At 33.8% G+C, this 15,511-nt stretch overlaps 2 protein-coding genes across 2 annotated transcripts; one reads left to right on the top strand and one right to left on the bottom strand.

Moving 5' to 3' along the window:
• Positions 1 to 3,803: 3,803 nt before the first annotated feature.
• LOC132794910 (polycomb protein PHO) lies at positions 3,804 to 6,284 on the bottom strand. Its single transcript, XM_060805204.1, is given in 8 exon segments — positions 3,804 to 4,135; positions 4,202 to 4,321; positions 4,383 to 4,680; positions 4,753 to 5,212; positions 5,215 to 5,479; positions 5,541 to 5,706; positions 5,836 to 6,118; positions 6,194 to 6,284. Coding segments are annotated over 7 exon segments (1,572 nt in total). The 5' UTR covers positions 5,951 to 6,118; positions 6,194 to 6,284; the 3' UTR covers positions 3,804 to 3,987.
• Positions 6,285 to 9,823: 3,539 nt separating this feature from the next.
• On the top strand, positions 9,824 to 10,802 carry LOC132794881 (small ribosomal subunit protein eS1). Its single transcript, XM_060805172.1, has 2 exons — positions 9,824 to 10,196; positions 10,270 to 10,802. The coding sequence occupies exons 1-2, from the start codon at positions 9,856 to 9,858 to the stop codon at positions 10,733 to 10,735; spliced, it is 807 nt and encodes a 268-aa protein (XP_060661155.1). The 5' UTR covers positions 9,824 to 9,855; the 3' UTR covers positions 10,736 to 10,802.
• The last annotated feature ends 4,709 nt before the right edge of the window (positions 10,803 to 15,511 follow it).

The following is a 15,511-nucleotide window of genomic DNA, read 5'->3' as shown; positions in this document are numbered from 1 at the left end:
ATAACTTCAAAATCAGCCAAATAAAAATTATTGTTCTTGAAGGTTATTATATTATACAAATCAAGTTGTATATATGCAACTGTATACAAATAATTCGTTGCAGCGGTGAAATTGTGATGAGTGCCTTGAGGCACTGTTGGGATACCACGCGACCTTTTACAAACTCCGCTTATTTCACAACTGCATGCAATTTTTGTGTTTGTTTCTGTTTATTAAATGGTTTCTCATTGAAGACAAACCAAAATGGCAGGTCGAATGCGTAGACGGTTTAAATTATCCGAGTTGACCGATGAACAGTTGTTGGATTTGTTTAATGATGTTGAAACGGACGAGGAACTCTTGGTGATGACGATGAAGACAGCTTGGATTTAGTAGAAGCACTTAACGCGGCATTAGAGGACGCCGAAACTATTTCATTTATAGACAATAGCGGTGATAATGACAAAGAAAACGTACAGCAGCTGGAAAATTCCCTAAATCCTGTAAAGAGACCTCGTTCACCACTGCCGACAATTGAATACTCAGTGTGTACATCTGAGCCTTCTTCTGGTGGTTTTAATTGTGCCGGTAAGAAATCTAAGTTATAAAGTGGTACTCAAATAAGTAATTATTTTATGAACAGGTGTTGCATTAATAAACAAGGTGCCAACTAAGGTAACATGGAGGCAGCAGTCGATGCAGTTACATGTCAACGACATAGCTTTTCGGGATTTTTGCAGGGGACTTCGGGACTTTTGCAGATTTTCTGTTACTTCTTCGATTCACAGATTATGAATATGCTTGTTGAAGAAACCATTCGGTCAGCACTAACGCAAAACATAGCCAATCAATTCAAATTCAGCATTGACGATATCCATCACTACATTGGAATTTTAATTTACATGTCAATTTATCGATACCCGAATATAAAAAGCTACTGGGGTATAAATGCATTTGGACCTGTAAAACACACCATGTCGCGAAACAAGTTTGAAGAAATCAAAAAATACTTCTCACTGTGGGATGAGAGCAAGCGAATCCAGAAAGGTGAGCCAGGATACGATTCACTGTATCGCACGCGTACGTTTTTAGATCACCTTGACCAGAGGTTTGACTCCGTGCCAAGGCAAGCACGACTCTGTGTCGATGAACCACACCATGTGCACCACAAAAATGAGACACCACCTTCGGCAGTATATGCCCAATAAGCCTCATAAGTGGGGTATTAAGCTGTTTGTGTTGTGCGACTCATTTGATTATGTTTACCGGTTTGAAAATTATAGTGGTGCAGGTGCCAACGTTATCTTGCCTTCTCATCCAGATCTTGGAGCTTCGGCAAACATTGTTGTACGCCTGACAAAAACGGTAGAAAGTTTCAAAAACTACATAATTTATTTTGACAACTTTTATACTTCTTTACCGTTGATGGTTTGTCTGCGTGCTAAAGGAATATATATCCTAGGAACAGTGCGTGTTAATCGCATTCCAAATTGCAAGCTTCCGAATGACATTACGATCAGGAAATAGCCGAGAGGTTTTTCAACTGAGTATGTCGGTTCGTCATAAGGCATCGATATAACAAATGTATTATGGAAAGACAATAAAGCCGTTTGCTTGCTATCTACTTATGTTGGTATTAAGCCATTTTTGAAATTAAATGCAAATGAAGGAATAGCAAAGATAGCTCGTTATGACAAGAAATCTAAAAGACGCATTGAGGTTGATGTCTGTCCACAAATTATAATGCCCACATGGTTGGTGTTGACCTCATGGATAGACTTATGGGTCGTTATCATATTCGAGCAAAATCACAAGATGCAATGACACGAATTTTTTACCATTTGGTTGATCTGGCAGCGACAAATGCGAATGTTTTATACAGGACCATTAAAAAAGGCAAACAAGAGCACAGACAAATTGTTGGAGCTTCCGGAGTTTCGGGTATCAATTACTGCTGGTTTAGTGGCATATCAAAGCAAGCGTGATTATGATTGGAAATTTCCGTCACCATCATCCCAGCGAACTGCACAACCAGGTTGGACAATGCAATCCCCATCCACGCGGAGATCTTCAAAGCCATCGCTCACAGATGGTGAAAAGTCAAAGCCTCCAGTTTCGGATGTACGGTTTGATGAAGTCAACCATTTTCCTGTTTGGATGAGTCGAGACAGTGGCAAAAGATGGCGCAAACACTGCAAACTGCAAGAAATCCCAAACACAATGTACATATGTGCACAAAATGTAATTTGCACTTATGCTGTACGGCAAATAAAAGTTGTTTCCTTGAGTACCATAATCAAAATCATATATGAAAAAATTTACTTAAAGCCCCAAAAGTGCCTTAAGGTAGTTATTTACCTTTGTTCGATTTACAGGTAAACTAAGATTTGTACACACTTCTTGAGGTCATATTTCAAATTAAAAGCTATCAATAACCCTAAAAAAATAATATCCAACATAGTTTTTTTTTAATATTTCTACAATTGGGGCTTAGAGGGTTAAGAGAAGGAATGATTCTGAAAAGGTTGGTATATTTTGTGCGATATCTATGGAAATCATATGATAATTCACTTGCCAATTTTGGCGCCTTAAAAGAATTTCAAACTGCTTTGCAATTCTTTGAAAAAAGCAAAAGTCAAAAAATGAAATGAAATAAACAGAGGAATACGAAAATCAATAAAGAAAGCCATCCGCGATTAAATATTAAGTTGCAGAGCGAGTTGCTTATTATGATGTAAAACGGAAAGAAGTCGAGCCTTTTGATGAATAATAAACAAAATGTACAATACTTATACTTTTTGAATGCTCTCAGAAGCGCATAATTTATTTAATAGCTTATTTTCGATGGATTTGTTTTTATTGCTATTAATATTTTTGTTTTATCTGGATAAATTTGTTTATTTTTTCACCCATAAACAGCTGTTCGCGTGATGCAGTATTGGTATTAACTCTTGCAACGTAGAACTGCGTCATTGAAGCAGATGCACTTGGTCTAAATAGAGTATTATAGCCTATTTCCACTGCCACTCAGTTATTTTACGTTTTGAACCCTTTTTCCTTATGGGTTTTTACATGGGGCGAGCGTAACATTCGACCTGAACGGAAAAGAACCGAGTTTTTTTGGTGCAGTGGAAATAGGCTATTAGACTTTGGATTGATGGTTCAGTCGATCGGGACAAATGGTTTTCCATATGGACACTTCCAGACTTTGGAAACTGTATTTTGTTTAATTCAGAAGGTGATTTATGGCTTACGTGTACCCAGCAACATTTCACTCAAAATTTTTGTAATATATCACCAAATGAGATACAAAATAATGAATAGGTATAAAGAACTACGATCTCTCAAATTCATACAAAAACAAATGTTACCCAGTTTGGAATTTAGCGATTAAGTGAGACAACTTCAAAACTCACTCCTGTTTTTCGATAAGTACCGCCATCAGCTTTATTGACTTATTTTTGACATCAGAGTGAGCGCGAGAAGCCAGCTGCATTACTCTGTACGCTCTGAGTGAGTTGAAGCGAGAAAATTGTATGCAAACTGTTTTGTCGCCTTGCAGTCGATCGCTTCGCTCTCACTCGGACATCTCTGGAGCAATTGCACATAAAAAAATAAGCAGTGAGTCATCGCTCTCTCTCTCTTTGAATCGATTCACTCAATTTCCACCAAAATATTTTTTAATTTTGTGCATGCGATAGTCGTTATTTTTGTAATATTCTGTCGTAAATAACGTAGCGCCATTTTGGAATTTCCCATATATTAATGTTTCTTTTCATCGAATTGTTGGTTCTAAATAAATTAATATTGGAAACTCAATTCACTGATTTTTATTAAATCTATAATTAGTTAAACAGACATACTACGTGTATAATGTAAATAAAAATAATGGCCTTAAATTACGCTTAAACACTATTTGAATAACTAAAATGTATTCACCATAAAACGTATGTATATATGTATATATGTACATTTGAAATAGTTCTCACACTAAAATATGCATATATTTTAATCAGCATACATTACAAAAGACGCTTGGTTAACCGACATAGTATCACGTAACTCGACTTTAATTACATTTGTAGAACTTTCTTCATTGGTACAAAGCTCATTCGTACTAGGACAGGTGGCAAAACGTGGATTATTTGGGTTTCGTCTGAAAATAGTAGTATCATAATTATTAATACTTTACTTTATTTGGGCTCAAAATAAATTAACATACTTAGCTTTTGCATGTGTAAGAATATGTGACTTCAAGTTTGTAGACTGAGCGAACTTTTTATTGCAGGCATCGAAAGGGCATACAAATGGTCTGTCTCCTGTGTGTATTCTTACATGGGTTCTGTTTGTGAAATTATATTTAATGTTAGTGATAAATAAAATAATAAAACAAGATAAATTACCTTAAGTTGAAGTCTAATGAAAAACGTTTCCCACAGCCTTCAAAAGTACATTGGAATGGTTTCTCTCCCGTATGAACTAACTGGTGCCTCTTTAGTTTGGAGCTCTCAACAAAAGCTTTTCCGCACTCCGCACAGACATGAACGCGAGGTCCATGTGTATGCAAGTGCTTGCGCATTGCAGATGAATCCCGAAAGAATTTATGACAGCCCTTATGGGGACAGGCAATTTTCTTATCGTTGACGTATAGCGGAAAATCAGAAGCATCTGTATCATTTGCAATATTTTCAACTGGCGTTGCTAAAAGAATTAAAAAAATGCATTCTTTAAGTTGATATAAAATCATCGTCAAATAATGGTATATAAGTCTACCTATGGGTAATGATCCCGACATAGCGACTTCTGACAATCGCTCACAGTTCTTATCTCTTTGTTTGACGCCTTGATGTTTATCTATCACGGAAACCGTTTGTTCATTAATAACAAATTCACATTCGTGAGAAATATGTCCATTCGAATTTGAATGCGATTCACTTTCTTCACTTAATTTAGAATTCCGATCGACGATTTTGTCAGTTGTATACGTTGCCAACTGAGCAGCCATGTGTTGGTGCATCTGCAGAAAATTCTCTTGTTGATGTTGATAGAGCAAATGCTCATGTTCATGTAATACTATGTCCTTATTTTCGTGAATATTTTCATCGCTTGCTGTTATTTTGTTTGTAGGTGGCATCAGTAATGTTGACACAGCGGTGGTGGAAGCATTTTCATTAAGGCTACTATACTCGTCATCCGACATTCCAGATGCCCACATTGTAACACTAAATTCCCCCCCTCCATTGTTTTGATTTGTACCAATTTTTGCTCCCAGCGCCGAGACTTGCCATTAACTGATTGTACCAACGCTATATTTTTTCTATTCATTGGTTCTGTACATCTGGATCGGCTTTCATGTGCTCGTAATTGATGCATATAATTCATAAGGTCATGCGGAGGAACATCCTCTATAACATCTTCGATAGATGCTTTTGAAGCCTTCAACATCATCATAACCTCATTGTCTTGCATTTGCAAATTACTTTCGCTTGACTTCGATTCCCTATTTTAAAATGGAAACTAATGAAATATTCATAAAAAATAATCATTTTAAAGTGACTTACTCTTTTGCTGAGGACAAACAAACATTTGTAGCTATCTTTAATAAGGATTTCTCTCCATAGTTGTTAATAGCATTGTGTTGATCCGACTGAACATACGTGAAAACTTTGTCATTTTGTGATTCAAGAAACATGTTAGCATTCTGACAAATGGCATCTGTACCCAAGACTATTACATGGAAATATGATGAAAACAATTAAATAGGAAAGAAGGAATTTTTGTTTCATTTGCTTTTGTGTATTAATGGATGAACCATATAGTGTAACGTCAAATGACTATAATAATATTCAAGCTCACCATCGTTTAGACTGGAAACGTTTGTAGCCTGCTCATCGGGGGATTTGGCAACATCATCTTCATCATTATGAACAAGAATCCCGAAATGTTCATACGTAAAATTATTTGGATCCATTACTTATATATATATATTTTTTTTTTTCCTAATGTAATTTTAAAATTCACTGCATAAATGTGTTTCAATGTTTATTTGTTTTTAGGCAAATTCCTGAGCGAAATTGAGCGATGATGGTATAAAAGTCCGTTTTTTATACAAATGTATATTTTTCTTATCTGCAATACACTGTAAATAAGAGCATTCACATTATTTGTTTATATGTTCACATATAAAAAATATAGATATTTTGAACTTATACACCTTTGCTTGCCAAAATAATATCAAGAACAAATAGTAGTAGGCATTGTTCAATCCATTTCCATCAGTAACATTTCAAAATGACGAATACTCTTGTCACTATAAATAATTTAACACGTGGCACTATAAAGTATGTTAAAAGAATGATACCTTTCAAAATAATTGTATTTTTTTGTATCCATCGAATTCTATCCATTTTATGTAAAACCTTGTTTGTCTGCAAACACAATTTAAAACGAACCAAGTAAAACTGAAATGGATGCTATTAGTAACCTACAATGTGACCAAACTTTTTCAGTGCAATATATCAAAATTAATGATACAATAGAATGGAACGAAAACAATATTAACCGATGTTACTAAGTTTTAATATAAGCCGCCATAAATATTCTTATTTTCTCTAAAACAAATATTTTTATTGGCCCCTTTCAAGCAATAATTAGAGATCGCAGATAGCCTTTTGTTACATCATCAAAATTACAATTTATGGCAATGGAAAAGACAGATTTTTATTTTGTTGTAGTTTTCTACTTATTCTTAAAATTTGTGTAATTGAAAAAAACCAATAAATATTTTTAAGCTCTTTTATTTATATTATTGACTTTATTTTAATTTTTAATTCTACAGATGTGAAATGTGTAATAGCCTTTTTCCAGTGCACTAAATTTGTTTACGTTCGTCCAAGTCCCGTTTGGTGTTTCCAACGGGGCAACGGTAAATTTCTCAATATGTCCGCTCTGAAATGTCAACTGCTCAAATGTAAACACCAGTTGGCGAACAATTCAAAAAACAGCACGCGGCTTTTTAAAATGGAAAATATTCTTAAATTGCAAGATTTTGATGAGGATTTTAACGAAGTGGAGGAAGTATAGGCCATTACCAATAGTAAAGAAATCGCCATCAGTATGGGCCTATGTAAATAGAATTGCTGGCAGCAACGTAATATTTACATATATACATTTACTTTTAGCAACGGCATAACTCGAAGAACAAAGCCTCGGGCATGCCACTCCACCATATTGACGGCTTGCGAATTTTTTTGGGCTCATCTAATACATAAATAATTTGCTTTAAAAAGAAAAAAACAATTTTTTTTTTCTATTTTCATACCTTGGCACACTTAAGTGTCAGCTGTTTGTTAAGTGGTCAGCTCTATTTCGTTGTCATATCGACAAGATCTCGTGTGATAACCCAAAAAGAGCGTTCGCTATTTCTACGTAACTCGCGAATGTAGAAAAACCGACTTTTTTCTTATGGGTTTTTACATGGGGTGAACGTAACATTCGACCAAAACCGAGGTTTTGGGTACAGTGGAAATAGGCTATAAAGCATTAGCTGATGGTACATTTTTAAGGGAATGTTGGTAAACATTAATAGCACAACAATATTTAATATAAGGCGTATCGATACTGCATTTCCGCACTTACAGGCATGCTCCGGTATTCACTTTTCGTTTTCGTTTTGGGACCTTAACCGATATTTTCGTTTTTAGGTGCTACGGTTTTCATAAGTTTTTGGTCATGGTTTTCCTATCGTTTCATTTTATACTGCTGAAACAGCTGGCTTGTGTTTTGGTCAGAAGTAAACAACGCGAAAAAAATCCTTTCGTTTGTTCAATTTCCTGCGTAAATAGAGCTCACTTAAGGATAATTTTATCTTGTATAATTGATTTTTGCTTCTCCTGAAATAAATATATTTGCCTTTTGTCTTTTTTGCAAATAAGGATTCTTCAAAAAATCAGTTGAACGGCATTTAGCTGTATCCCAAAAAAAAAGATGATGCCACCTTTTTAATGAATTTCATTCCGGTGAACGAAAAAATTGGTGCTCCCGTTTTCACTTTCACAAGATTTTTTCGAATTCCAAAACGAGAAAATTTGTCTTGTAGAATTGAAAAGTAAATGCCTTTTTCTATATTAAATCGGATCCTATTTGCAAAAGGAAAAAAAGTAGTTGACTCATTGGTTTATTGTCGTTCTTTTAAGACCGCCAGCAGATCAATTAGGCTTGTAATTTTTTTTAAAACGACTAATTTCTGAACCCACCTCAAATTTGGATATCAAATTTTGCCGTCGGCAACAACAATTTTCGTTTTGGTGAGCGTAAGTCCGACACCATGAGTTATCGCCTACGCTGCCATACCTTTGACAGAATGAAAAAGCAAGTTAAAAATACTTGCATAATCAAACGGATGGCGATAAATTTGTTGAAGTTGGGTAAAATATGTTTTTTAAAAATTAATTTATTTAATTTAATTACTTATGTGTTAACATTTTATAAAAAAAAATTGTTGGAATAACCGGAATGAAATGCATTAAAAAGGTGGCATCCCCATTTTTTGTGGAAAACAGCTGATTGCCGTTCAACTGATTTTTTTAAAGAAAGTTTCAAATCTTTCTTTGCAAAAAAGACAAAAGGCAAATATATTTCATTCAGGGGAAGCATAAATAAACTCTGCAGGATAAAAAAATCCTTATGTGAGTTCAATCCACGCACCAAAGACATTTTTTCGCGTTGTTTACTTTTAACCAAAGCACAAGTCAGCTGTTTTAGCAGTAAAAAATGAAACGCTCCGATAGCAAAACGATGACCAAAAACGTGTGAAAACCGGAGCACCTAAAAACGAAAATCTCGGTTTTGGTCCCAAAACGAAAACGAAAACCAAAAGTGAAAACCGGAGCATGCCTGATTGTGTCGGACTAATCGGTCGGTCACCAATTCGAAAATTGTTGTTGGCGACGACAAAATTTTATTTCTAAATTTGATCTTGATCTGAAAAGATCGACTATAAACCAATGAGTCATTTTTTTTTCCTTTCGCAATAAGATCCGATTAATGTAGAAAAAGGCATTTACTTTTCATTTCGGCAAGACAAATTTTCTCGATTTTATTATTATTATTATTATTATTATTATTATTATTATTATTATTATTATTATTATTATTATTATTATTATTATTATTATTATTATTATTATTATTATTATTATTATTATTATTATTATTATTTTATTATATATTTTTATTATGAAAGGGATGACATTAATTTTGTTGTTAATTAAATGAATTATGTTTATTTTAATTTGAAAATTTAAGTAAATAAATAAATAAGTACACTTATAACTTTACTTGTGTAAATGAGAGCAAGGCGAAAGCAGGTCGAAATCATACTTTTGTGAGTAAGTAGGGCAATTGCTCCGTTTCCACTTGCACTCAGTTCTACCACATTTTATCAAGTCTTGTTTTGTCTACAAATGGAAAAGAATTTGAAACTGTAGTGTATGGCCGGTCTGACGAATAAAAAGTTAACAAAGTTTTACCTACAAATTTCAAATAGGGAACGAAAATCAACCAAAATAATCAAAAAATTAAAGCAGAACGATTTTTAAAATCAATTAATTATTATAATATTAATATAATATTATAATATTATTATAATCGATAAAATACAGCGTGCCTGAAAATATATATGTATATTAATTAAATTAAAGCTAATGATATCATTATACGGTCTATTCCACAGTCCCAAAAAGTTAATTTTATAGTAATTTGGTGTAAGTATGCCTTGTGATATCGATGTGAAACGAAGCAACCCTGACGATAGTTTGTAAGACGCCTGAGATTTCATTCAACGTGTTTCGACCTTTTCCGGTTTAGGCGTATACCATGGCGGTCGGTAAAAATAAGGGTCTCTCGAAAGGTGGAAAGAAAGGTGGTAAAAAGAAGGTGGTGGATCCATTCTCTCGCAAAGATTGGTACGATGTTAAGGCTCCAAACATGTTCCAAACCAGGCAGATTGGTAAAACCTTGGTTAATCGTACGCAAGGACAACGCATTGCTTCTGACTATTTGAAAGGTCGCGTTTTTGAAGTCTCGTTGGCCGACTTGCAAAAAGATATTGATCCCGAGAGATCTTTTCGCAAGTTCCGTCTCATCGCTGAAGATGTGCAGGACCGCAATGTGCTGTGTAATTTCCATGGCATGGATTTAACTACAGACAAGTACAGGTTAGTTTAATATATTTTTTTTGTATGTCTTTATGTTAAACGTAAAAAATTTGTATGGTTATACTGAAAACAGATCGATGGTCAAGAAATGGCAAACCCTCATCGAGGCTATCGTTGAGGCCAAGACCATCGATGGATATCTATTGCGCGTGTTTTGCATAGGCTTCACTTCCAAGGATCAGCAGTCCCAGCGCAAGACGTGCTATGCCCAACAATCGCAGGTCCGTAAGATTCGCGGTCGTATGACGGACATTATCAACAATGAAGTCAGCAGTGCCGATCTTAAGCAACTGGTTAATAAGCTAGCACTCGACTCGATCGCCAAGGATATAGAGAAGAGCTGTCAGCGCATTTATCCCTTGCATGATGTGTATATCCGTAAGGTCAAAGTGCTCAAGAAGCCCCGCTTCGATGTGTCTAAACTGCTGGAGCTGCATGGCGACGGTGGTGGCAAGACATCTGAAGCTGTAGTATCCGCTGAGGGAGCCGTCATTGATCGTCCAGAAGGTTATGAGCCACCTGTGCAAGAGGCCGTTTAAATTGGAGTGCTATTGTAAATTTCCAATGCATTCAAACTATTGAATAAAATATACAATGATAAAAAAATCGTTCGCGTATGGGATTTGGGTATTTTATTTCTTTGCAGTTTTGACTACGCTTTCCGATTATAGAAGGTTAGTAAATAATAATAACACAATATGTATTACAATATGATGATTTATTTTTCGTCTCTGCCATTAAATTGATGAAACAATAATTTCCTGAAATTTAATGACAAATAATTATTTCATTTATTGATGGGCCATTTAAATAATTCAGTTCAATAATTTCAGAATGATCCGTGATGGAAAGTGCCTCTCCATGTCGAATTACAGGTAAGTTGTATACGTTAATATTTTCAAATTTTTAAAAATAAAATGATGATTTCATATTTGCTACTCTTGAACATTTGTAATTGATGAAACTTCACCTATGTTACTGAGAGACATCATTTATATACAATTCAGTTGTAATTGTTAATCCTTCAATTGATAAACTTTACTCTTTACTTTTCAGGCGTCTTAAATGTCACAAGATTTCTAATAAAATGGTAAGATATATTGCATTTTTTATATTTTTTTATAGAATATTGTGAAATTCAAAGTGATGTCTTTTATTTGCTACTCTTGAACTATAATACAATGTTGAAAACATACACCTGTTCAACTGATCCTATTTAATATAGTTTTGATATGTAGAAAACTTCAATTCGCAATTAATGTTTATTATACATTTTAATTTCATTTCAGAATTCTTTCTCTGGTTAACTGAAGGAGTAGTAGTAGACTTAAACTTACAAATGTTAATACAATTAAATTCTACATAAACTCCTTAAATGAATATGAGGTTTTGTTCCAATAAGTATTTTCCCTGTGTATTAGTACTATTTTCTTCCTGCTATACTGGGTCGATACTTAGTAAAGAAAATTAAATTTAAAAAAAAAATTAAGTTCTACAACCATGATGTCAAACTTACTCAACTCGCTTCTAGAGGCCATGAAGAGAACTGTTAAGGAACGCATAAAAATATATTTCTTATATAATTTAATTATGTTGTAATTAGAATATATCGTAACATGTTAACATTTCGTACAGTTTCAGTCTCGGAAGCGAATGTATTCGATCATTGAATCTCCCGTTATACAAGGTTAGTTATTGAATGTCAATTGTAACATATTCTAATATTATACATTTATGATGAAATATCTACGGATTCCCCATCATTTACAAAATAAATGAATACCAGATACTCTGAGCTTTATTTTTATTGCACAGTTAAATTTTGTTGTTTTAGTTATTAATGACAAATATTTTCTTTTGCAGACCGTAATTTACAACTGTAATGTCAGGTGAGACTTTCTAAAAACAATTTGAAACATACATTTTTAATAAATATTTACCTTAATATTATAATTAACTGGATCTGGTGTTAGTTATGAACATCAATTCACAAAAGCACAATATACAGTGGATCACTTATTTCAACCAGCAGTATCCCCAAATTTAAATTATTATACTAGCCAAACTAAGCGATATTTTAAATTTATTTAAACGCCGAATTTTACTTTAATGTTTTAACTTAAAAATATTACTTCATTTATTTTCGTACTTTTTGTTTTCTGTATAAATTCTCCACAAAAAGAAAACATACAAAAAAAAGTGACATAGCTTATTACAATCAACAACTTTGCAGCTGTGCGACGGTCAGTTCCTAGGAATTGATGAATTGCTTTGTGCACAGTATTCGAAATGAAGTAATATATTTTGGGTTAAGTCATTAAACAAAAATTCGGCGTTTAAATAAATTTAATATATCGCATAGTTTGGCCAGTATGATTTAAAATCACTCAGTGCTAGTTGAAATTAGCTGTGATCCACTGCATGGGTTCACAATTTACACATCCAACAGAAAAATGTATGTGTCAGCGATACAATTTCTCCAATTGCAGTCTTTTCTCTAGATGCCAGATTCCTAAGCTTCAATAATAGTCTTGAATCTACATATATTATTTTACTCAACGAAGGTGTCAAAGGCAAAGGTGAGTAATCATTTAGATTTGCTTGAGATAATAATTAAGATATGCAACCATGATGATAAACTTACCCAGCTCGCTTCGATAAGCCATGAAGAGAACTGTTCCTTAACCAACGCATAAAATACATTGCTGATATAATCACATTTGTTATTGATCATTAAGTTTAACGATACGTTAAAATGTTCTAATTCCCATTTGTTTTTTTTTTTTTTGTTACAGTCTATATTAAGGATTTACGAAATAAATCCCGTTTCGTATACATATTTGCAGCTATAATAACAAGGATCTACGATATGTCTACCCTTTTTGTATATATCACTTTAGCAGAGGAATTTTTATCCAAAGGTGATCATTTAAGTTCGCTTGACATATTAATTAAGATGTGCAACTATGATGACAAACTTACCCAGCTCGCTTCGACAAGCCATGAAGAGAACTGTTCCTTAACCAACGCATAAAATACATTGCTGATATAATCACATTTGTTATTGATCATTAAGTTTAACGATACGTTAAAATGTTCTAATTCCCATTTGTGTTTTTTTGCAGTCTATAATAAGGATTTACGAAATGTACCCCGTTTTGTATAAAGGCCAGATGTCCAAGCTACAACTATCACATGTATTGAACTTGTATCACTTTAGCAAAGGAATTTTTATCCAAAGGTGATCATTTAAGTTCGCTTGACATAATTATTAAGATGTGCAACCATGATGATAAACTTACCCAGCTCGCTTCGATAAGCCATGAAGAGAACTGTTCCTTAACCAACGCACAAAATACATTGCTGATATAATCACATTTGAATATTGATCATTAAGTTTAACGATACGTTAAAATGTTCTAATTCCCATTTGTTTTTTTTTTTACAGTCTATATTAAGGATTTACGAAATAAATTCCGTTTCGTATACATACTTGCAGCTATAATAACAAGGATCTACGATGTGTCTACCCTTTTTGTATATATCACTTTAGCAGAGGAATTTTTATACAAAGGTGATCAATCATTTAAGTTTCCTTGACATATTAATTAAGATGTGCAACTATGATGACAAACTTACCCAGCTCGCTTCGACAAGCCATGAAGAGAACTGTTCCTTAACCAACGCATAAAATACATTGCTGATATAATCACATTTGTTATTGATCATTAAGTTTAACGATACGTTAAAATGTTCTAATTCCCATTTGTGTTTTTTTTTGCAGTCTATAATAAGGATTTACGAAATGTACCCCGTTTTGTATATATGCCAGATACCCAAGGTACAACTATCACATGTATTGAATTTGTATCACTTTAGCAAAGGGATTTTTATACAAAGGTGATCAATCATTTAAGTTTGCTTGACATATTAATTAAGATGTTCAACTGTGATGACAAACGTACCCAGCCATGAAGAGAACTGTTCAGTAACTAACGTATAAAATAAATTGCTTATTAAAATTGTCTAAATACTACGGTTTTTTTCAGTGTGTATAAATATTGAAAATTGTATTTGAAATATTTTTTGGAAGTGAATAAAATATTTAAAACTAAAATAAAATTCATAATGTTTTTTCCTGTTTGTCTAAACAATTACAATCTTTCAGTTTATTTAACGTACCCGTACATAGTTTTATAATTTTTCCAGTTAGTGCCGATTTTTCAATGTCACAATAAGTCTTCGTTCGTCTAGCTAAACTAGCTTCGTTTTGTCAAACTAACAAATGTATCTGTCTTTCTATAGAGTGTAACTTGTGAGCCTGGACCAGTCGAGGCAATTTTAAAGCTAAAATGTCAAATCAAAAAGTGGGCATAGCGACATATCTCCGCTCGGTACAATTTTCGAGGTACAATGAGGCATGCCTATTAAAACTTACAAGTAGGTATATATGAGTGGTATCCGACTTTGTATAAAGTATTGGTACAAGGGCCCCAAATTATGGAAACCTCCGTACTTCCTCTAGGAGTTCTCGGTGAAAACGCGTCAGAAGCGCGAAATAAATTGTACAAACGCGATAGGCCTTGTCATGCAAGGAAAAACTATAAACAAATCAGAAAGCTACAATCGAGTGTGCTCGACTGTGAGATACCAAATATACAAAAATACTAAAAATATACCAAATAGTATATTTGTATATCGATATAGTACCCCATTCAAAATATACCATAGACGGCACAATATACCAGATTTCAGCCAAAGCAACTAAGACCCCTAGTAAGTAGGCGTTTTTGCCCATACAAAAGTATTTCTTTAATAACTTCGACAATTTTTATCTGATCGCAAATTTTCAGAAATCACTATAGTTGTTATTGTAAGCAGCTCTAGCTTTAAAATTATGCTTGTTATTCGATTTTTGTTGATTTTCAGGGGCGGAAGTAGGCGTGGCAAAAATTTGAAACAAACTTGATCTGCGTGCAAACAACAAATGCTGTCGAAGATTATAGCTCTATCTCTTATAGTCTCTGAGATCCAGTGTTTACGGACAGACGGACATGGCTAGATCGTCTCGGCTGTTGACGCTGATCAAGAATTATAATACCCTATGGGTAGCGGGTATAAAAAGGCTACCAACAGATGTTATAGCTCTTTGGAAATCTCCTGATATTGAGCTTTGAACAACAGGGGCATATGTAGATATTCCCTGGAATTGGAATAAGAGCTTTCAATATACACCCAGTCCTTTTTTACGCGATTGTTGGTTCTGCCACTAATCGCGTAAAAATGGTTACTTTTCCAATATAAACTAACGAATT

This window comes from Drosophila nasuta, chromosome 4, assembly GCF_023558535.2.
Source record: "Drosophila nasuta strain 15112-1781.00 chromosome 4, ASM2355853v1, whole genome shotgun sequence".
In the NCBI taxonomy this organism is placed as follows: Eukaryota; Metazoa; Arthropoda; class Insecta; order Diptera; family Drosophilidae; genus Drosophila; species Drosophila nasuta.
Note: the sequence above shows the minus strand (reverse complement) of the source record. Positions and strands in the feature narration are given on the sequence as shown.

Bases quoted from the DNA above. Each gene is read 5' to 3' on its own strand.
- LOC132794881 (XM_060805172.1), top strand. From the start codon at position 9,856: ATGGCGGTCGGTAAAAATAAGGGTCTCTCGAAAGGTGGAAAGAAAGGT. The intron at 10,197-10,269 runs GTTAGTTTAATA...TACTGAAAACAG, and splicing joins TTAACTACAGACAAGTACAG to ATCGATGGTCAAGAAATGGC.